Source organism: Anas platyrhynchos, chromosome 2 (assembly GCF_047663525.1).
Source record: "Anas platyrhynchos isolate ZD024472 breed Pekin duck chromosome 2, IASCAAS_PekinDuck_T2T, whole genome shotgun sequence".
NCBI classification, from domain to species: domain Eukaryota; kingdom Metazoa; phylum Chordata; class Aves; order Anseriformes; family Anatidae; genus Anas; species Anas platyrhynchos.
The window spans coordinates 75385873-75409864 of NC_092588.1; the positions used below are offsets into that span (position 1 = coordinate 75385873).

The 23992-nt window shown below is 40.2% G+C and overlaps 1 protein-coding gene and 1 long non-coding RNA gene across 3 annotated transcripts; one reads left to right on the plus strand and one right to left on the minus strand.

Moving 5' to 3' along the window:
• Positions 1-1038: 1038 nt before the first annotated feature.
• Positions 1039-10190, minus strand: LOC101802880 (carboxymethylenebutenolidase homolog). The gene is made up of 6 exons (XM_005026098.6): positions 10051-10190; positions 6703-6916; positions 5963-6070; positions 4039-4181; positions 3513-3604; positions 1039-1423 (listed from the first exon to the last, which is right to left on the minus strand). Exons 2-6 carry the CDS (start codon positions 6906-6908, stop codon positions 1244-1246), a joined length of 729 nt encoding a protein of 242 aa, XP_005026155.1. The 5' UTR covers positions 6909-6916; positions 10051-10190; the 3' UTR covers positions 1039-1243.
• Positions 5978-13120, plus strand: LOC106019145 (uncharacterized). Of its 2 annotated transcripts, XR_001193742.5 has the most exons (3): positions 5978-6109; positions 7892-8003; positions 9966-13120. It is a non-coding gene; the product is annotated as an uncharacterized lncRNA (long non-coding RNA). The 2 variants fall into 2 exon arrangements; XR_003495490.3 differs by having other exon boundaries at positions 7892-13120.
• The last annotated feature ends 10872 nt before the right edge of the window (positions 13121-23992 follow it).

Sequence of the window (23992 nt, forward strand, 5' to 3'; positions counted from 1 at the left end):
GTAGATGCAGGCAGATGAGAATGAACAGGAATGAAATGAGGGCACCCATCACCACCAAGGTGGACCAACCAAGCCTGGCAACAATTTAGCCCAGGCACCAGAAGCCACAGCATCCATAGCTGTGGGCTGTGAATGGCAGGAGAGCCTGGCTCCCCAGCAGGGCTTGAGAAGCCCTGGGCTGGCCACAACGGCTCAGACAGAGCGCGTTTGGGGAAAAGTACTGGGAGTTTTCCACATCTCTTCTGTAAAAGCTGCTCGCATAACCTGCAGCTCTGTGTCACACATGCTATGCCACAGCTGCAAAACCCAGCTCATCAGCTCCAGCTGAGGGGGCTCCCACAAAATGTATATTTTGCTTTCCCAACTACCTCAGGTTTTTTATTTTCTTGATAAGCAAAAAGTCTTATCATGCTCACACACACACTCATTTACTACCAAAACCATGTTAACGTGTGGCACTGTCTTCACCAGCCTGCAATATTTGGAGGATTTTTCTGAGGCTACCTAAGAACATGGTGACAGCAGCACCAAAGCCCAAAGCTCTCCCCTGGGAAGCGTGAATGCTGCAGGACCAGGGCCAAGATGTTCAGCTGAACATGACAAAGCTGGTGACTTGGTATGGCTGCAGGTATCTGGGGTGGGGAGGCCAGGAAGGGCCCCAGAGCTGCTCTGGGTTGGGGCTGAGCACGGTGTTCACCTTGCAGTAGTGTTGTTGGACACACTCAGCCCTCTGAGGTTTGCAGAGAAATGGTGGGAAAATGCATGGGAAATGGGAAAATGCATGGGCAATTCTGTTCAGTACAGCAATACATGTATATCTGAAACAAATATGTTTGAGATAATAAAAGTATTGTCTTCATGCATGCAAAAACAGGGTGTCTTCATGACAGCACCTGTGACTCCTCATAACGAAATAAAAACTGTAACTCAAGTAATGCCAAAATGAAAAGTCATACCCACAAGGACAGAAGAATGGATAAGTAGTTTCATTACTATTGATATCATAATGCAGAATAATGAAGCAAATACAAAGCAAGATAAATTCAAGCAACTTTTTAATGTCTAAAAGTCCTTTAGTCCAACTTTGAGCTCACAATCTTCTGTGAGTCTTGTAAAAAATAAAGAACTATAAGTTAAAATGTTCCTAGTTTTCAAAATAAAATATCTTCCAACTGACTGATTTCTTCTCTATAATTTAAATTGAACTCTAATCTTGAGGCCTAGTATTACTTCATGGTTTTTGTCAAATAAACATTTTGATCCAGTCAATCATATCCTTTCTAGCTTCTTCAATGTAAGGTTTATCATCAGGTTTCATGTCTTCTGGCTTCAGTTGTGCAAACCCATGAACCTGTCCAGGATAAACTTTAATTTTATATGCAACTTTACAGTACTGTTTCAACTTCTCCTCCAGTAAGGTAATCTGTAAAAGAAAGCATTTTTCTGTTAGCTTGTGGTTTTGTACGTTTGCCAAACTTGCTATTACTCATATTCCTACATCTTTGCCTTTTCTCCACTGTTATGTTTGAAGCAGGTTTTTGTTGATCAATAGATGAGAAAACCCTGCTGTGGAATTGTCCTGGTTTCAGTTAGCACAGAATTAATTTTCTTCCTAGTAGCTAGTGGAATGCTGTGTTTTGGCTTAGGATGAGAAGAGTGCTGATAACACCCCGATGCTTTAATTGTTGCAGAGCAGTGCTTATACTAAGCCAAGGACATCTCAGCCTTTTGCTCTGTCCTGCCAACGGGCAGGCTGGGGGTGCAGTAAGAGCTGGGAGGGGACAGACCCAGGACAGGTGACCCAAACTAGCCAAAGGGGTATTCCATACCATCTGACGTCATGCTAAACAATATATAGGGGTGGCTAGCCGGGGGGAGGGGGCCGGACTGCTCGGGGTTAGGCTGGGCATCGGTCAGCGAGTGGTGAGCAATTGCATTGTGCATCATTTGTTTGTACATATTATTATTATTTCCCTATTATCACCATATTATTGTTATTATTGTTATTATTATTTTGTTATTATTATTTTTCCTGTCTTATTAAACTGTCTTTATCTCAACTCACGGGCTTCACTTTCCATTTCTCTCCCCCGTCCCAGAGAGGGAGGGGGGAGGGTGAGCGAACGGCTGCGTGGTGTTTAGCTGCCGGCCGGGTTAAACCACGACAGGAATATAAGACTGAAATGGTTTTCAAAAGTATGGGTACATCTAAGAACCCTCAACAGTGACTGCAAAGAGTTTGGCAAATCTCGTTGCTGTAAATGAACAGGTGCAATTATATTCAGAGACTTAATATGGCTTGTAACCTGATTTTAAACTCTGATCTTGAGAGAACATATTCTCTAAATCCCAATGATTCTCAGTCTAAAATATTTTGATAGTTAAGAAAAAACTGTTTCTTATTTTTAGTTTACAACAAAAAGGCATTGCTCTTGTGCAATCTTCAGATGTTAAGTATACATACAGTGTTAATGATTATTTTCCTGCACACATATATACACATATTTTTGTGCTTATTTCCATGAGAAACTCAGAAAATAAAAAGAATGATCACCCCTGCAAGCTTAATTCTACCTATTGTGTATTTCACCTCATGTAATATATTCCTTGTTTATGTTTCTTTGTTCACATAACCCTTTATTACTTAGTGCAGAAAACAATCCATTTGAGGATGTTTTTTATTAAACTCAGGATTTTTTCATAAAAAACTGCACAGGTAACTCTGAGAGAGAAAATCTCAGGAGGAAAAGGTATGGTTTCAAGGTGTAATGTGTGTATTCATGAAAACTGTGTTCCATGGGGAAGGGGAAGGACGACTTTAACCAGAAAAATGGATGGTGAATGAAGAATTTGTAATTACACAAGAGGTAGTATGTTATCATTGTCACTAAAGAGAAAAAATGTATGCACAGAAGAGTGCTCCAGTTTCTATCCATGTATTTATCCAACCTTTCAGATGAGCTTATGATAGGGGTTATTTAGGAATATAGTTGGCATCCAGGATTCAAAACAGGGTCCACAAGTTGTGAGCTTCTTTTTTTATAAATTCACAACCACTCTTTTGACAGAGTTCATTTTGCCTTGTTGTACCAAAAGCAATTAATCATTGATCCACATCATCTGAAAGTTCTGTTTCTGAGCTGTTTTTTTTTGTTCATTTGTTTGTTTGTTTTTTCCATTCTGGGTCCAAGTTCATTAGGTTTACTACCCATTCTCCCATCCATGGCACTAATATCCATGTCTTTAAGGTGTTTGATTCATACCAGTTGGATCTCCCTGCTCAATTTCACACTGTCTAGCCACTGAGAGACCAATCACTGGTCTTTACTGCATTTTTCAGCCCCAAAAGGAAGCTTTGAAGAACCTAGGCAAGATATGTGGGGAGTTGAAATAGAAGCAAAACAATCTAGTCTGTCTGGTTTTTTTTTGTATCTGAAAATAGTTTCTAACAAGCTATGGTTTCTGTGTAGGATAAAAGAACAAAGGAAAAATAAAAATCATTTCCAGCTTACCTGGTCATGAGAAATAGTGTGGTCTTTCTCACCAAAAATGAAAAATGTGGGATTTAGTAAGTTGTATCTTTCTTCAGAGTCCCTAATTATTCCTGTAATGTGTTTGAGAAACAGTCTGTCAGTGAGGTTAACATCCTTGCAAGGTGAAAGAAAAATTCAAAGACAAAATTTCTATTTAGGTTTACTTGTTAAATACATTTTTTACTTAGGACAGCTTCTATTCTGATGGATGAAAAAAAAAAAAAAAAAAAAGGGAAAATATTGTTCCAGTTCTCTAAACCCAAAAAAAAAAAAAAAAAAAGAAAAAGAAAATCTATGTGCCAAAGGAAATACTTTTTTTTTTTTAATTTTACACCATTCTTAAATATTGATATCAGTATAGCATATTGCTGAAATAACCATAATTAAAATCTGCAACTCACCTTTGAGTTTAGTATTTACAGAAATCATTACAAAGCAATGACTAGACTTAGAAACTACATATAGTGGTGTCAGCCCATGTAAGTTTTCATGTATTCTACACTACCATAGAGGGACACCCCAGCGTCTAATTGAGGATTTCTCAGCATCAAGTGGTGTACTGCCATTCCACCCCAGGAAAACCCAACGATACCAATCTTCTTTGCACCGCATTGTTCCTTTAGATACTTCAAGACAACATCAGCTTCCCTAAGACATATAAACAAAAGGGAACTAAGGAATCTATAGCAGAATCAATATTTGACAATTTAAGAAGTAAATTAAAAGAGATACTTTTTTTTCCATCGGCACCCCCCAATTATTTAAAACAGAGAATACATTAAGGAAAAAAAAAAAAAAAAGGCAAATTGCAAACCAAAGCAGTAGCTTCTACTCTTGAATAAGAGTTAACATCTATGGTCCTAGTTTAGTAGCCATAAACAGTTGTAGGTACTAAAATACTTACCTGAATTGTGACCCGCTCCTTTGTTTTCAAAAGAAGCATTTTTTTTTAATTGAATCGCTTTGTTTAGTACAGAACAAAAACCGAGACATATCTGCAAGAAGAATAGCACCTTACTTTATGGAATGTGGGAATAGATAAGCTTCACTGTGCTATCTCTACAGGGTTCACCTATTTAGATAAAGTTTTATCTTAAGTGTGTCATGCCTGTTGCATGAGTTAATATTAATAATATCCTACCAAGCCCACATGCAAAAATACTATATCAAATTAGCAACTACTCCAAATTAAACTGTCAGCAGCTATAATGTTTAAAAAAATAAAAAATTAAAAATTAAAAATTAAAAATTAAAGATAACTGTGTGAGGTATTGTATACAATGCATAAAGTATAAAAATTGGTTTTAGTGTAGACCAGAGCAGGTCACATTTTCAATTAAATTTTTATTACTAACTTTGTGTCAATAGTTTATATTTCTGATTATCTTAAGAATTTTAAATTAATTTTAAATGCAGACCACATATACTAATAACTATATTTTCAAGTATTAGGCATATTAGTATGGTCATCACAGGTTTGCTTAGGCTGACAAAAAAGCAGTATGAGAGTGATATGATCAGAAGATCATGTTCTAGGCCTGCATGAGGAGCACATCGTGAATGGATGGGCTCTTTCAGAGCTAGTTTATTTGAAATGGCACAAAGAAAGTTACGGTTATGTAGAATTAATTTTTATAGGTATTAGTCATTTGTTTTTTCCAAAAATTCAGTCTCAGCTTCTGCGACTCTACTGTCAAAATCTATGCTGAGGGACATTGAAGTTAGGGTGCGAGCGCTGGAATCTCTTGAAGGGGCCAGAAAAACACTTTGTGCTGCATGAGATGATAGCTGAGTAATAGGGTGTCACTGTCTCACTATCATTATCTCAAGTTTTAGGCTGTGGTAATAGATGCTGAAGAAACAGGGAAGCTTTGTTACAGGCACTGCTTGGATCTACAGAAAGTAGTTCCTGTATTTCACAAATAGAGAAAAACAGTGCAATTGATCAGATGTCTCATAGGTTTGGGTCAGTCTTGCAAATTTTGATCTCGTGCTGCTCAGGAGATTATCTCACCTACTATCATTTACATGGCAGAAAGCAAGGTGAGCAAGTGACAAGTGGCAGATAGCTTGAGCACTTGTGGAAGAGTTTTCCTCCTTATCCTGAGGAGCTGAGGCAGTCTCAGCACTGGTGAGCGGGAGGGCTGTGAAACACCAGTTACAGGCCTGTGCGGGCAGCATGACATGGTTAGAAAAGGGCCCACGGAAACAAGATGGGGACAGTAAGTAGAGTGATGGATGGAGCAGATGATCTGTTCCAAATCCAAAGGCAGTGCTGAGGACCATAGAAGAACCACCCAGAACAAATGACTGTGTGCATGCAGCCATCTTGCCTCACTGTCAGGTGCCACTTTAAACATTTCAGACACATATAAATTCCCCTTGTTTGCTGAACGCTTTTTAAATTCAAGCACAAATATGCATCTTACCTATCTACTTTCACAGGATCATGTTCTTTCATCCAGTCAGCAAAGTCATGCCAGTGATCAGTAGTTTTCCAGGGGTCTTTCCCCTTGAAAAAGTCTGGGCAGATGGTTCTGTGTGAGACATGGAAACAAGTCAACTTTCACATCCAGGTGAGGAGAATATGTGGATGTCTAAATGTTTTCTTATGTCTTTTCTACTCCAGAGTACACACCTACATGGTTATCATCTGAATCATATTCTACTCATCCTGTTCTGGCAATGGGCAGAGCTAAAAGTATATGTCTTGCAATGGAAATTAAAAAAAAAAAAAAAAAGACACAGTACAAAAGTAAAGGGATAGAGCAACCCTCCTGATTATATGTGAACAAATATTTATCTCTTTGCTAGTAAAAGATAAAGCAACCCTTATTGTTGTTTGGACTCCAAAAGGCCTGGTATGGCAAACTTACATAACTTAAAAGTGCATACCAACATTGTTATTGCTTATCTTTTAATCACCTGCACTGCCACATAAGCACAAACACTGGCACTTCATGACCTTCCTTCTAGCTTTTTGCTCAGGGAGACATTTCTGTTTGGTCAGTTTCAGTAGCTTTGGTGGCCACGGGAACATTTCTGTTCACACAGAGTAAAATGGTCTGGCTGCCCTACATGTGTGGAAAATGTATACCATGCTTAGCTTTGGGCCTGGTGATCTATCAGTGTATTTCTTAACAGAAAAATAGTAAAGATGGGTGCTTACATGTATCCATGACCTGCAATCAAATCAACTATATATCTAATGTCTGGGAACTGCCATCCAAATATATCATGAATCACAATCACGGCTTTGTCTGTGAAAAAAGATGGTCTACAGACATATGCCTTGATGTGCTCAACTTGTACTTCGTGTCCAAGGCATCCATATCCAGATCTTTCTCCAGTGTTATATAGGAAAGGATCCGCCATTTGGAAACCTGGAGGGGGAAATGAAAGAAAAAAGAAGAGTGAGAAAGTCTAATTTGCTAATATAAGATTAAGGCAAATAAGGGCAAATGCAGCCTGCAGAAAGTAATTCAATATTTTTTGAAAATAATATTGACATCCTTGTCTGAAAGGAGAAAGTGGAATAATGCAAAAGCAATGTTCCTGTGCAGAATCGTTCTTAGTGTATAACTTATTAAGCTGCAAAGAAAGAGAGACAGAAAGCTACAAAATGACAAAGAATATGTTCATGCATGTCCTAAGTCTCATGTCACTTATGTCACTTTTGTTTTGCTCCCATGCAACTCTGTCAGCACTGGTGTGAAGTGGTACGGCTTCAGATGTTGTACTCTCCCCAGATGTAGGAGAAAGTGACCGGTTGTAGCAGTCACATGTGTCTTCAGCTGGAATCACAAACTGGTTTCTCTGAATTATGTGAGGATAAGCACAGCACTCAGCTGCTACAGAAAAGGATAGCATCCAGTGCTTCTTGCAGCCCATGGCACCCAGTCTATTGGGCACAGCTGGCAACTGGATGTAGTGCTGGTTTCTAAACTAGGTTGCAAGGCCTTGGGCCCATGTGGCTTTGAAAGGGATTGCAAGAAAGCAAGCAAATGCCAGAGAAGTTAGAGTCAGAAGTTGTTCTGACTGTGTCTGGCGCATGGAATGGACTCTGTGCAAAAAGTAGAATCTTATCTTTTAATTAAAAGTAGTACTATAATCCATCTGTACAATAAATCCAATTAGGTCTTCAGGAGCAGCTTGCTAAATTAAAACAGGTTCAGTGATAGCATCACTTTTTTTTTCTTTTTTTTTTTTTTTTTTATGCCCAAGATAATCGGCCTTCCCAAAGTATCATCTAGGTACACCGTTCTTCCACCAGAAATCCTCTCCTAACCCTGGGGATGGAGTCATCAGATCTGACAGGTAGAGCACTGACTTTGACTGAATGTGCTTTATCACCACAGCAGCTCCTGTCTGTTAGAGTGTGCTGCAGAGCTGTAGGAACTGGACGGATGTGACACTACTGCCAGAATCAAGCTGTTTCACAGATAGCCATGAGATGGGTGATCTTACATGGTGAGTAGTTCCCTCTGCTGATAACTGAGAGCTAATTACACTTGTTAATTGTTCTCCCACCTTTTTCAACATCTGAATGCTGGGTTGGTATTAGGAAGCATGAATTATCCTGATCTTCAGGACTAAAACCTCTATTGCTTTGGCATTACGTGCAAGTAGATGTTGTAACATGTGGGGGAGTGTCTCATGTCCCCCATAACAAGCCTGAAAATGCTTGAATGATGTCTGTTTTTGCAAAAGTACTTCCTATCTTTTTCTTTTTTTTTTTTTAAACCTAAGATGAATGAGGTTGCTGAAGTGCAAGAGCCTGCTTGAAGAACTGACAGGCATCCCCAAAGTCAGCTAACACCATTGGCTTCTGAGATGGCAGCCACGGTCTTAACCCATTAGCACCTTTAGTTCAGAAGGGCACAACCTATGGTGTCCCCTTCAAGGAAATAGTGCTTAGGAGGCATTAAGCTTTGCAATAGTTGTGAAAGAGCCTACTGTCTATCTTTTGGTAGCTTCCCAGAAATCATTTCTTTGGCCTATCTTGATTGATTCCCAGCCAGCTGGCTCTTCTCCAGGCACCCGGCTGTGAAGACCATAGTAAATAGCCAGCCACACCTGAACTGCTTAGAAGTCTTTGATGGGATCCTGTTTAGTCAGAAGCTTTATTTGTTCCCTCCCGCTTTGATCTGTGCAACACAGTGTAGTGAAGCAACGACCCAGGATATTTCCTACCTGTCCTGTCTCACCTCATTCCCTCTTGCCACCGATTTCATCCATTGCACTTTTCCTCTTCCTGCTTTCCCCATGGCCCGGTTCCAGGCAAGCAGAACCTCACCTCTACAGCCTGCTTCTCGTCACTGAGCTCTAGCACGGATGAGACACAGGCACTAGCACAAAGCAAGGAGCAGGGGAAACTACTACTACCAGGGAACAAGCAGAGATGTCCATGAGTTTCAGGGCATCCTTTTGCTGGTTTAGAGAAAGCCTCCTTATAGCTTCTTTGTCTCACTTCCTTGGTTTACTGAGTTCCTCAGTGCCACCCAGCTTTTGTGCAAGTAATGAAAAAAACTGAGGAGAATCATTCAGTGTTATCACAAGGCAAAGGTGGGCTCCCTTGGATGGCAGGACAGACCTAAACTAATTAATTTGTAGGGAGCAGCAAATAACATGATTATAACCTGTCAAGTCTTAGTTTTCATTAAATAACAAACAAACAAACAAACAAAAAACATACTTGAGAGGTGAGGCTAATATTCTTTCAAAAACAATCGGGTAAAACTGAGGAAGATAGTCCTAAAGATAATCCCCACTTCTCATAAAGTGGGTAGGAGCACGTGATCTCATACTGCTTTGCTTTTTGCCAGGACCTTGCACTAAGGCTGCCAAGATGTGACATGTTTGCCTTTTTCCTGGGTCCAGGGATAACATTTTAAACTCCAGCGGTAATTAATTTCAATGCTAAATGCTCCAGTGGACCAAACAAGGGAAAGAATGGGAATTCATTACCATAAGGGCAAAAGAAATTATGGTCCTGTAGCATGATCTTGCTACTGCTGGCTATAAAATAGTGGCCAGTAATTCCTACAGAAAGCCCCCAGACTGTGGCTGAAGTAGGATGCCTCCCTCAATGTCAGGCAGTTTAGAGTTAAAGCTTCAATTGAACGTACTACCTCCCTTACCTATTTGTGCCAATGTATGATGACATTGAGAGGGAAAAGCGTTTGGGTTGTCCTCAGACCTATTGCTATGCCGCATCTGCAGACACTCAAAATCTAGTTTTTCCCAAAGTTGATATCCTCTATCTTTACCTTATCTGCTCCTTAATACTTGTCTTTGTGCAGTTTTGTTTTTTACCTTTTTTTTTTTTTTTTTAATGAAGTCAAAATAAAAGTCTTTCTTTAAAGGAGTGGTTTTTGCTGAATGTTTTGCATATTTTTCAAAGAGCTGTTTCTGACTGCTTAGCAATTTCAGATTTCTCCCACTCAACACAGTTACAAGCAGTTAGCCTCCCTCTGCTGCCAGCTCAGTCTTCGTGGACCAGTTTGCCATGACATACCTGGAGTACAGGATCCTGCGTTATCCCAGCTCGGTTCCTCTGTTCGGTGAGATACCAGCTAGGCTTCCCTAAACACGGTAAGAAGAAAACCCGTTCTGCTGGCAGTTTTGCTCCAGCTGCTGCTTCTGCTGCCCATCCAGTTTCCAGGTGCTTTTCAACTCTTCTGCAGCCCTGGGGATTGGGAGACGAGGAGGAGACGCTCAGCACACAAATCATCCTGACCGGAAGGGGTGGAGACAGATCATGCAGAGAGGCAGGGTTTGGTGGATTCAGTAGGCTCCAAATCAATTGCCTTTTACTCCACCTTTATTTATTTTTATTATTTAAGGAGTTTAGAAAGCAAGGCGCACACCGATGCTAAACTGCACTTATTTTTTCATCATCTCTAAAGACGTGTAATTCCTAACACAATAGCATGGAGAGGTTGAAAGAAGGACTAGTGAATCTTCTTACTAACAGACTTCAGTTTTCCGGTAAGATTTCCCTTCCAGACCTGTACACTACAAAGCAACTGGTCTGTGCAAAAATGGTATGAAGCAATGTACTGGTGCAGCCATTTAAGACTGCAGAACCTTTGGACCTCAGCATTTTTAATTGACCCATCTAGCACCTAGTGGTGCATCCGCTAAGGCGCTGTTAAGTTCAAAGATGCATTTTCTTATAGCATATTCATGCACTTTTGTTGTCCACAATAAATGCCTTTAATGGAATTTGTGCCAAATGAAGCCGAGTATGTCCTGGCAAACTTACAGCATAAAAACTAATGGAAGTCTCCCCTGCACACAGACGAAACATATTACGACCACACCCACAAGTATTCTCAACAAGTCTAAAAGTGTTCCAGGTTATTTTTGATCGGACTTGCTTTCAACAAGTCAAAAACATTTGAGTCTGAACCGGTTGTTATTGATGGTGACTCGCTGAAATTTTCCGTTCCGATTTCCATAATGGCTATGTATGCAAGGAACATTAGTTCAGCCCTCGGGCTGATGTCTACTGTAGGTTTAATTTTCTCTGTGTGTGCACGTGATTTATGTGTGCGAGCGTGTTGGGGTGGGGGAGAGAAATGAAAGAGACCAAAGAACTAAATGAAAATGACCATATAAAGGTCAATAAACAAATTTTGATCCCAAGTGTGTGATAAACTGTGGGACAAACAAGTCCCACGATTGCTCTGTAGATCCTGGGCCGTACTCTGTGTGGTCGTGACCACAGGGTAATCTGAGAACTGGTGATGGTTGGGTTCAGTTCACCCAAACTTCAGACATCTGCAATTAGGATGGCCATGTCAGCAAGGTGTCTACACCCCCACAGCTGCCGTTGCGACCTAGGGTATGATTCACACCCTATGGATGTCTTTAGAACGAGGTGGATGGCCCCCAAGATGTCGCCAGACGTGCTGATCTGATTGTCACCAAGTTTAATGGCCTAGCGCAGGTGTAGGTTGCTGCGCTGTGAACATCGCCAGTCAGGCAAGGCGAGTCCCACCTCTGTGTGCTGCGGGAGACACATGCAACTCAAAATTAGGGTTTGTCACGACCAGAGAGAGGGTGTTTTTCTCTGTCCTGTCATACCTGTCATTAGCTTTGCACATCAAGATTGTTTAAGAAACTATTAAAAAGATTGCTTGTGTTGCAAGGGAGGGAGTGGGGAGACTTCACGGAAAAGATCTGGTTTGTATGTTGATATTAATGACATCTGGCCTGAGTTTGTCTAACCCCAGCTGGGTAGGCATCCTGTAGTCTGATCCACAAGACTTAAGCACTGTCTTCCTACTTTGCTCCCCCAGGATTTGGGTCCAACTGAGCTGCAGCCCCCTGTGCAAGGAACAGACCAGCAGTACCAGGCGTCTGATCCAACAAGCATTGCAGCAATTGTAAATCCTGTCTTTCTGTCCAGCATCTCTTTGAGGATGGCTAGGCTGAAAGGAGAGCAAAGGGCTAGCTCTGCTGTAATGCATGTCCTTGCCTGCATGCTGTGATTGTTTGACCTGCAAACCCTACGTCATTCAGATCTCCCAGACTTGCAGAAACCACCTCTTTCCTCACAGGATGGAATCATCTCTGTAATGGGCTCGGGGTTGTGGAGTTCACTGTACACATGCATTTCCTATAGTCTCAAGCAACTTATAAATTTATGTTTTAATTGTTCTGTAAATAACCCTATTTTTAGGGATTTCCAGAAAAAAAAAAAAAAAAAAAAAAAAAAAAAAGGATATTTGAGGGTTGGAGTGGTCAAATTTCTCCTTCACCTGAAGCACACAATGCGTATCTTCTTTTACTGCTTGTTTTGTTGGTCTGGTTTGGTTTGGTTTGGTTTGGTTTGGTTTGGTTTTACCCTGAAGGTTTGCACTAATACTCCTAGTTTTACAGAACGGGGTGTGGAATAAAACCCCAAAGCAAAACCTCACAGCTGTGAGCTGCATTTTTACCTGTATGTTAACATAAGAGACAAGATCCTAGGACATGCAAGCCTGCTGTCCCGAGGCAAAATAGACAGATACGCTCTCACAGATAACTAGTGATACATAAAAACCCAGCAAGGCAAGTACTCTGCTGGCATCTAGTGCGAAAGTGAAGGAGTCCAATGGAGAGGCCAATGTACAGGTTTAAACATGCCTCATTTACCTTCACCTGGTGCAGTGTTTGGAGTGCTGCTGGTAGCAACAGAGTTGTCAGAAAGCTGAAATCATCACAAACGCTGTATTTACGATGTGAAAGCCCTGTTCAAAGCGCCTGCGACGAGTGGTGTTCTGCTCACAGCCTCAGCCTGCAGAAGCTGCAGGCAAGGGAAGGAGGACGGCGGGGCTTGTGGTAGGGTTGCTGCTGCTGAGGGCACCTCGTGGGAGCTGCCAAACGGAGGAGCTGGTGGAGAGGCTTGGAGGAAGGGAGAGCTGAGAGGGATGGAGGGGTAGTGCTCAGAAGGGATCCATGCTGCAGATGCATAAATGGTGAATATTTACCGTTTGAGGAAAGAGCTTGTGGGATCTCGGAGGGTCTATTTTGTGAGCTTTACAGAAAAAATGCGGAGTGTTAAGTTTAATTTTGCAATAAAATGAAAACTATTTTAATGTTGTGGGTTATATGCACAGAGGCGTATCAAAATTACCTAATGCTGTCCAGGTGTTTCTAGGTTATTCAGTGGCTCATCGTTTTATTAAAAAGCACTTCTAATGGAATTTCAGTACAAGGCACATAATTCTAAATATTCATAATTATGAATATTAACAGAAATATATAGGAAAAATAGTAAATTTTGAAGCAATTACTCCAAAATTCCTCCCGACAGTCAGAGGCAGAAGCATTATTGCAAGGAATGCTATAAATAGATACATGAGCAAGACAAGAGAATTAAGATTACATGGATAATTGAATGGATTACAGGATCATTTCCCTCTCTAAAACCTACAAATTTGCTTTTTGCAATATGTCCATTATTTTTTCTTACCACACATTCTGTCTTCTTCTCTAAAACTGCTAAAATCCGAAATCCAGAAATGGCTGAAAAGTTCTTTTTCTTTCAGTTAATCAACTTTAGGACTATTATCTTCAAGGATGAATTAATGCCACATATTTAATTATTGAAAGCTGGATTTTGTGTGTAGAATCATCCCCATAAACAATGATTTAAAAATACTTGTATTTGGTCTAGTTTGGTCCAGGGAATGAGTTCTTTTCCTTTTCCTTTTCCTTTTCCTTTTCCTTTTCCTTTTCCTTTTCCTTTTCCTTTTCCTTTTCCTTTTCCTTTTCCTTTTCCTTTTCCTTCTCCTTTTCCTTTTCCTTTTCCTTTTCCTTCTCCTTCTCCTTCTCCTTCTCCTTCTCCTTCTCCTTCTCCTTCTCCTTCTCCTTCTCCTTCTCCTTCTCCTTCTCCTTCTCCTTCTCCTTCTCCTTCTCCTTCTCCTTCTCCTTTTTAAATTTTCTTGGTACAAGTTCTCTCCTTAAATACAACTCGTCTACTGTTCATTTTATATTTCAGGAACTTTCTGGGATTAATCAGCTGTAAGCGGGTCATTTTGTTTGCCTATAATTGTGGCTGTGTTTGCACTGAGATACAAACACAATTTTGGTCTTCAATATAAACAAAATGACTTGGATTAAAAGCTGGACCTTGTGCCAGTAGATTTTACTGCACTTTTCAGAAGAGGGAACTATCGTGAGTAGAAATCTGGCTTCTCTGTAAACTCCCACTGTGCACTTGAACAGTTTGATTGGATTGAGAGAGATTTTCCAGGAGATCCTTTTTGAAACGTAGAGGTTCCCAAAATTTCTGCTTACATATGACCTCCCATAAACTATCTTTCTTCTAGATGAACATTCAGAGGTCTTTTTCCTAACCCAAAAAAGGGTAAAAGTTTGCTACCATCACTGGTTATTGGTAAATTCTGGCAAAAAAAAAAAAAAACTACTAGTAAATTAGTAAATTATTAGTAAATCAGTGTTTTAAACTTCAAAATTAGAATGACAGGAAAAAAAAAAAACTTCCTATGACTGCTTGTCTTTAAAACTTCTGTTTTCCAAACTTGTCTCCACATTAGTAATTTGGCCATAATCCAGACAGCTTTGGATTGTATCCCACAGAGCAATATAGACGCCCATATGCAACATCAAAGCAGCAAGTTAAAGGAAAGCAAGTATGAGGCCTTCTAATTACATTACAAGGTAATTACCATACATAAATCAATTCAGAGCAACCAAGGTACTTTAATAAATACATTTGCAGAGAGCACCTGTTCTTACTTTTTTTTTTTCTCTCTTTTTAAGCAAAATAATGAACATTGGGCTAGTATTAAAAATTACATTTCAGTGCATGCCTGTAAATTGTTGAGTTTGTGCTGGGAGTGGGCCTGTTTTAGTCTGTACAAGTTCAACGTAATAAATTTCTAAAAGTCCCTTAGCATATGCTGAAGTAAATACTGAATGGAAGGTCTCAGAAGAAAGGTCCCAGGCAGTGGAGGAGCCAGCCCACTGCATGCTTTATGCCTCCATACGTTAGCATAAAGGATCGAAACAAAAGGACCTCAGGTGCCTGATAGACCTGTGAAGAGATTTCAGAAAGCTGAGAAGCAAAATGCTTAGGTCCACCTTAATCCTTTGCAAGATTCCTGTCTCAGGCCTTTTGATTTTCCTTTCCTTCCCACAGTGGGTTGCCTGTACCTGACAGAGCAGCTACAATACGTCAGGCCCCTTCCAGAGCCTGGTCTTGTGCTGCAGCTCAGACATCAGGCCAAGCTCATCTGTTCATTACAGCCTGTTCTCCTGGTTCAGTAGGAGAAAAAAAAAAAAATCCATCCCCACCAAGCTGGCATAAAATTTCCAGTCACCTGCTTGTCTTCAAAGAGACCAACAGTCTGCATCACAACATATTAGCTTCCCCTGATCTCTTGGCTTGCTTGGAGGCTTGCCTGGGGAGCTGAGATACATGTTTTCGAGTGAAATCACAGCTTGCCACAGACCACAGTGGCTTTCTTCTCGTGCTGGTGCAAACCTTCCCACCAGCCTGGATATAAACAATGAATGAGTTCTCCAGGGTGTGGATGATCTCTGGGCTAGCTAACTACATAAATAGGGGGAGGGAAAAAAGGGAAATTAGCTATCTTCTCCCCAAAAGGAATTCCTTGTGTGTCTCTGCCATCATGTACTCTCTCTCATGAGAGGGAAATAGATTAACATTAATGAGATAGCATTTTCCTGAATGTCCATTCAAGAAATGAAACTTGGATATAAAGGAAACAGGAATAACTTTGTGGGAGGAAGTCTTGTGTAGGTCCTGAAAGAAGGACCCAGGACGTTCTATACAAGACATATGCTCACAATCTGGCCCTGAAGATTTACATATATATACTAGGTCAGAAATTCTTGTTTAAGCTACTCTTTCTTCTATGTTCATTCATGTGTGGACTGCCATACCCACATGGCTATTTGTTACCCTCTGTCTTCTCTGGGAGATCTTCCCTATACACACACACATATATATACACACATATATATATATACACATATATCTATATATATATATTCATGTGAGTGGGAACCAGAAGCCTCATTCCTTTTGTTTCAGTCAAATGTAGGTATACTATTAGCTATTGCAACACTCCCTCTATGGTTTTAAGCAGAAATCAGTGTCTGCTGCTGATCTCTTCCCTGAAAATTTCCTCAAAAGTGGCATCAAAACTGAATTTTGGTCATGTGGATACTTATGACAATATACATTTATCCAAAAAAAAAAAAAAAAAAAAAAAAAAGATTATAGGCCGCTCATTTCTACTCGTCAGCATCAAAAACAAAAACAACAACATATAGTTTAGCTACCACAACCATTTCTATATATTATGCGAAAATCACAAGTTCCTTCCTCTAGGAAAAGACATAAATGCCTGTATTTTCAAACTTAGGAGCTCTGAGACCTAAACAAACTCCCAGGCACAACTACAAATTATGTGAGCTGAGAGCAAACAGTAAGCATGGCATGACTCAGAAGAACAGCAATGAAACTGCGCATTCCTCAGTGAACTTGTGAATTAATTAAACAAGCATCCTGCCTTGGCATTTGTAATTAAGACTCTTCATTAGCACACAAGATGCTCTTATAACATGTTTGTTAAAAAGCCTGTTTTAAGTTTTCTGCTTTGATGGGGTAAAAAGGTTTTGTCAACTCTGAGAAACAACTGGTTTTGCTAAACACAAACTAGATGCTGCACATTTCACCTGGGTACAGTTCAGAGTAATTTTTTATGTGTTTATGTTCATTTTCCAGTCAGCTGAACTATTGGCAGTCCTGCTGCTTACTCCTGGAAACCTCCCAGAGAATCTGCATGCTTCAAAGGCTGTTAGGAATTCTTTATATTCTTTAGATAGGGTATCTTTTTGAGGAACTCTTCTTTTTGTGATCTGCCAAGAGCAAATGAAAGCCAACAGTTCTAATCTCCTCACCACAACCATACCTTTCTTTTCTCTTGTACTAAACGCCTCTCCATTTAAATTAAATGCTAATTTTAAAAGAGGAAAAACCACTTTTTTTAAAAGAGATAATTTGGAAACAAACAAAAAAGTTGTTGTTGTTGTTGTTGTTGTTTTGGTTGTTGGTTTGTTTTGTTTTTCAGCTTGTATCCAGATTTTAAAAAGAACATGACTGAGATGCTGAAGAAGAAATCAAGCTCAAACCAAGCTCTGAAGAGCCAAGCTGGTTTTTGCCCACATCTTACAATGCACTGCACTTTCTTGAGGCCCAGCACACTTTTATGCCCTGGGCTCCATGGACGAGTTTGATTTGTCTATGGAGCACAACAATAAATACATATGGAAATTTTGTAAGTACACAGTGTTTAGGATGGACATGCAAGTGTCAGCTTCCAACTTTCATCGAAGTATGGTCAATTTAATTAACTGAGAATGAGTAGGCAAAGAATCTTATAGAGCGTCTGTGATTGCATGTGATATTAAAGTACAGAAGATTAGTAAATACCTCTGAGAAGTTGACAGAGATTAATATAGCAACTGGAATATAGTACACAGGGGAACTGTGATGGAAAAATAGATGGAAAAGTCGCTGACCTGTAGTTATGTTTTAGGAAATGGTTTGTTGTTCTGCATATTATAAATATGGGTTTTCAAAACCAGAAAGATTTCTTTGAAGTCTTTCTTCTTGTTTCTTTCAGTTACAAAGTAAATGCAACCCTATTTTGATCATGAGGAATGACCTAGTATTGATCTCACATCCAAAATTTACAAGTCAATCCAAAGTATACTGCAGGTCCAAAATCATTTATGATCTAATCATGGAAGATATATTAACATAAATACTTCAACATACGTAACGCAAACATACATTATTAAAATCCATATTTTGACTACAATGACAAAATCTAAAGCAGAAAACCAATTGCAAGCTCTCTTTGCTGCACAGACTTCCAATTCAGCTACACTTAGAGATCTTCTTTGCTCAGACAAAATAGATAGCTCTGGATCCCTTCTCCCATGACCTACTTGGATTTCCTCCTGTAACTGCAAGGTAAAGGCTGCTAGTGAGGACACATCAGTCCACACATGCATGCTGAAAAGCAGGACTGTGCGGACGTGCTGCCAGACAAGAGCTCATTCATTACAAACAGATCCACACAACAAGCTCTTGGCACGAAAGCATTTGCTGTGTCAGTGCTGGAGTGCCTGCACTTGCCTGTCTCTGTCCCATGCTTCTTTGCCTATGGGCAGCAAAAGTCTTCCTCCTGACTTTTGACTGCTTGACACTGCTGAGACAGCATTTCACCAGGTAGCATTTTGCATGGAAATTCCTAGATTTAAACCTGAAATCCACAGAGAAGTGGAAAATCTGGCACTGGCATGACAGTTACTCACTCCTACCTGAGCCCTCATCAAGGTTAGAAACCTTGGGCAAGGTTAGAAACTGCATGGGGGCAGGTTGTCCCCATGTCACCCAGAGCAGAGTGACAAGGGACACTTCCCACAGCTGAGCAGAGGTGGAGGCCTCAGCCCAGGTGCTCCTGGAGCAAAAGCCCTGACTCCTCAGGTCTTTCTGGTTCATATCATCGTGCTCCCAGGCTCCATGCCTGGTTGGCCCATTGCAGGCATCTCCCTGGTCTGCTTCTACTCCAAGTCCCTAAGCCACCTCCTTGGGCTGACACAGAGGTGCCCTCTTGTGGCACCCACGCAGCACCCTCACCTTGCTGGCTCTGCCCACCATCCTGCCCTTGTGCTGCAGGCCCCAGCAGCCATGAGGCTTTCACCACATTTTTGCCATGCCAAGGTCAACAGCACAGCATATGACCAGACTATCGTCTTCTCAGGAGCCATTTACGTTGTGCTGGTTTTGCAGTGGGCTGGGCCCTGCGCGTCCCCAAGCAAATTGCCCAGTTATCTCATTACAGAAGGAATCAGGGTGGTCAAACTTGATTTACCCTTGATAAATCCACACTGGCTCAAATAATGTCTTGTCATTCAAATACTTGGAAGTAGTTTGCAGGGAAATTTGTTCCATGACCTTACTGTGGACTGAGGTTAGGCTGACTGACCTGCAGTTCCCTCAACTCGACTTCTTGGCCTTGAAGATGGCTATGACACTTGCCTTTTTCTATTCATCAAGGACTTCCCCCTAAAAACCAGTTCTGGACTTCTTCCAGACCCTCTCCTAGCCTCTCATCTCCCAGTTCGCTGTATACACACATCTCCCCACTCTCTACACTCCTCTTGGCCATGCTCTTCACTGTAATCCTTTCTACCATATTTTGCATCTCTATAGCTGCTGACTGTTCCCACACTGCTGCATTGTAGGACCCTGGTATGTTTTCTTCCTTCCTGGAATAAGATCAGTGATAGAGAAAATAATGAGGGAAAGGAATTGATCTTGAGGATCCAGGAAAGAGATGAAAGAGAAGGAAAACCCCATATCCACCCTGAATATAAGAATATCGACTAGAAAAATCTTGTACAGGTTTCTGATAGCAATTTGTATACTCAGGCCTCAGCTAACAATGAAACAGAAAAATACAGACTTTGAAAAGACTCCTACTTCTAATGTAGGGACAAAGTAGACACTAAAGTAGGCAGTTTTCCTGTTTTGAAAAGGATAGTTTCCAAATAGGCTTGTTCTCAGGAGCTGAACAAGGATGCTGGGCTGAACTGCTCAATTCGTCAGATCATCTGAGGACAAGTCTGTGAGAAAGAAATACCAAGCACTGCCATTTCTGTGTGCATCAGCATCTTTGTGAGATGACTCCTCCTTTAGGCTGAGGTCCTGGCAGAGGCTCATCTACATCATGACTGCATTCAAAAACTCGTAAATCAAAATATTTAATTGATCCACAAAGAGCCAAAAAAAATTAGCTTTGAATGTTTGATTTTCCATATCAGTCATCCAAATGAAAATCTACCTCACTGAGACAAGCACTTTGTTCTCCTGTTTAGACATCAAAAGCATTAAGAGGTTTCTTCACTGTGTTTGCCAATCCTACAGGAAAGGCAATATACACAGTAAATGTGTTATTGCCGTAAGGAAAGAAACCAAAGCTAGCTCTTATGTCACATTCTCAATGTGGAAACTACAGTGAAAGGAAAACTTCTACAGAAATCAGACGACCTCATAAAACAGAGGCCATTGACTAATCAACCTGTAATAAGTCTGACCTTTGGACTACAGCTCCCTTTTCCCTGGCCAAGACAACCCTCACCCCATTTCCTGTTGCTACATATGTTTGAGAAAAAGTAATGACAAGTCATTACAAATCTAAGCCCTTCCATATTTCCCTCCTACTCAGAGCAGGAGAAGCAGAGGCAGTAACACAGGTGTCTTTGTAAAAGCTATCTATAGTGACTATGTGGGTAGAATGAAGGTCGTTCTCCACGATAGACACATTCTCATTTTGGCAACGTTCACAGTTTTAAATGTGGCTTTAACTTCAATTTAAGTTGGCTGGTAGGCCTAACCTCCAACAACATCCACACCAGAAGGTCAAGAAAGAGGTTTCTGGCAAAATAAGATTGTATCCTGCTGAGGATAAACACTACCTGATGTCATCTGTAATGGTATCTTCAAAGATTTTTAAAGATAGGACAACCAACATTCTCAGAAGGACTTTTAAGCAGTCACTTGACATGTAACACATTTCACACAACACCCCCTATTATCAAGGGGAACAAGGAGAACTATACAAAAATATAAAAATCATCGTTCTAATCTAATGACACAAATATCAAACTATCTAAGAATTTCACAAAAGGCTGATGGGAGTGTTTAAGGTACAGAAGCACATGCCTTAAATGATACTCCCGTTGGTAGGAATGGGGTATTCTGGAAGACAAATACAGGCCATTTTTTGAAGCTGACAGTCTTTTGGAGAACAACAGCACCCGCAGAACTCTGAATCCTAGGCAGGTTAATAACAGCCATCGGCTCTGCACTAAGCATGACAGGGAGATCACAATCAAGTTGATAGGGCCTGTTTTACATGGAAAATCCACACTGTAACAAATACATGTGAAAAGATCTCTTCTGCACTTCAGCAGTGCAATTTGCTGATGTGCATTCTGCAGATTTTCAGAAGAACCAAGTTCTGCAAATACCTCTTTAACACGTGGAAATGGGTATCTGTCAGTCATCCAAGTATTATCTAGCTCCTTGAAATCCAGACACAGATAAACAGCCTTGAGTTTTCTCTCAGTCAGATCTGTTCAACAGAGATTTATCCCGTAACATCATTTTAGGTAATTTTTTTTACTTGATAGAAAATCATCATCTCTCACTGAAAGCAGTAGTGAGCATCATTTCTTTCTTGGTTTTATTTTTAATAATCCATAAAACAAATCTCATAGCCAAGCATCCCCTCCGAAATATTTTCTAAAATAAGCAGATCTGGAGCCTACATCACTGCTGTGTCTGATGGTGCTAGGCCACTATGTCCATCCCTAAATTTATGTTGGGTGCATTACCACTACACGTTTTATAGAATATATGCAAAATATGAAACAAAAGTCACATTTTCATGCAGGAATTTTGATACTTCGGGTAGCTACTACTTATAGCCTGGACTCAGCACGATGCAAACACCAGCTGAAAGGAAGCAACTTGATTCATACAGAGGGTTCAAAGTCAGCATCAAGCACTAATGCAACAGCCAGAGCAAAATCTCCTAATGGAGCTGTAAACATTTTTGCATGTGCAGTATATCTAAGACTACTTTCCTCCATTTCCATGTCAGGAATCCTCTGGCACAGCAGATACCTGCTGAGTAGATGCAGTTTTATGAGTTATTGTGGCCGAATGGCCAGTCATCAGGACATGTGTTCTTCAAAAGACTCTGCAGTGCATCAGGAAGATCCATAGTGACAATGTTTTTTACCCAGTGTCTTAGTAGTTCACAGAACTTTTTAATCTCTGATTTTGTCATGCTAACTTTCTGTAGGATGTACTTTATGCTGTGTATCAGAGTGCTTAATCTACTTTTAACTTAACAGCACCTCCTCTGCCATGGGGACTCTTTCTAGATTTCCCTGACAGTGGTTGGTAAGTTGCTCAGGAACCAGATACCTATTCACTCCAGATGATTTATTCATATAAACTAGAATCCACTTGGTTTTCTTTAAGATAATCCATCATGTTTTCCACATTTCTGTAACTTGCTTGCCCTGACCCATTTTTGTGATGAGTCAGGTGGACAGCTAAGGAAAAGAATTAGGACAGCACATTGGAAGGTAAGCTGCTGCCACCTCCAAATGAGAGCCTTCTGTGGATGGAGATGTAATTTAAAACAGAAATAGTGGACATAGTTCCATTTTATTTTTTTTTTGAAGCTGATTAAGAAAATAAATGTGTTTTGAAATGTTCAGCTGAAGCAAACTGAAAAGCATTAGCTTTTGCTGTTTGGCTTTTTCAATACTGCAAACTTTAAAACAACTCTAAAAACATAAGGGACACATTTCTATGAAGTTATTTTAAAACTGGAGAAAATACGGAAATGTTATGGTACAAATGCTGCATGGTTTCAATTTTTTATTTTTCATTTCATATTTTCTTCAGAGAACATTTGAAAATAGACAAGATATTTTCTAAGCATTTAAATGTCACAAAACATAAGTGCTTTGCCAAAATAGGACCACGTTCAAAATAATTCTTTTTCCACTCCTCCCACTCATTCTAAAGTTGTCTTTCCTTTTGCCATGACCTTCTGTGATTTGGGATTACATCTATCACTATCTTAGGTTCCCACCTATAAAATTTCCCTGTTTCCTCTGTTACTCAGGTTGTAACTTATTTGAAGCAGAGATTTTTTTTTTTAATTTTTTTTTTTTGGTATGTTTTTTCAGAGCCTGTTGACACTAATTCTTGACCTTGATCACAGTCAGAAGCAAATAACAGTCTCCTAACATCTTCCTCTGTACGAAAAGTTAAAATTTAGGTAACCTGTATGTATTGCTCAGGTGAAGAACAGGCAACGTATTACTGGATAGACACGTATTAATAATATGTTCATCAATAACACACAGAAGGCTCAGAGAGATTTAATTTACAACAATTTTTTTTTTTCTGTCCTGTTTAAATTATAATGGGCTGCCTTCAACTCATGTTTACTAGTAAAGTATTGTGTAGCCCCTACCGAACCTCTGGGTAAGAACAAATTTGGGGGATTAATTCTTTCTAACTGCTGAGCAGATGGTATAAGTGTAATGTTAGATAGTTTAAAAGGTGGAGTAGATAGATAAAGGCAGGAATAAAATTATTCCCTGGCAGCATGTAGCAACTCATTTCAAAAGTTTTTATCTGATTTTAAAACACTCTACCTTAAAAGCCTGAAACTGGGAGAATTGCGTACATTAATTATGGAGAATTACATGTGTTAATTATGGAGAATTACACACACTCATTTTGCCATGGTCTTTAAATGCGAATGGTAATTCAGGGACCTGTAGATGACATTTAATTTGTATTTATTGCCAAGTGAGCAACAACAAAGCTTGCACGTTCGGAAGCCATAGAGCTGGAGCTACAAGTGAAGGTGGAAACTGGACTGCCCTGTGTCTTGGTGTGGTTTGGTTTGGGTTTTTCTGTGTTTTTTTCTTCTTCAAGTGTTCTTGCACAGACAACTTGAATACGCTGCTGTTTCTACAGTACCACAGTGGTGCTTTTTTAATACGTGGAATGAATTGTTGGGATGAAAATGAGCTTTTAAAATAAAGTGATTTTCAGTCATAAATGGGAGAAGATGAAAATAAGCTTTTAAATAAAGTGATTTTCAGTTTTGAGTGGGAGTTTTTCACCCTGCCCTTTTCCGGAGGGAGGACAGGAGGAAGACCTCCACTGCGTACGTGCGTTGTACTGAAGTGCTTTAGCTACACGCTACCAGAGAGCCACCCCTCCCCTTCCCATTTCCTTGAATCTGTGGTGAATTCGGGGGCATTTCTGCGAATTTTTGTGCTCAGGGCAGGCCTTGCGAGTC

Coding starts and splice junctions, on each gene's coding strand:
- LOC101802880 (XM_005026098.6), bottom strand. CDS start 6,908: ATGGCGGATCCTTTCCTATATAACACTGGAGAAAGATCTGGATATGGA. Junction 6,071..6,702: donor ATTGCAGGTCATGGATACAT/GTAAGCACCCAT, acceptor TGTCTCACACAG/AACCATCTGCCCAGACTTTT. Junction 1,424..3,512: donor ACACTATTTCTCATGACCAG/GTAAGCTGGAAA, acceptor TTTCTTTTACAG/ATTACCTTACTGGAGGAGAA.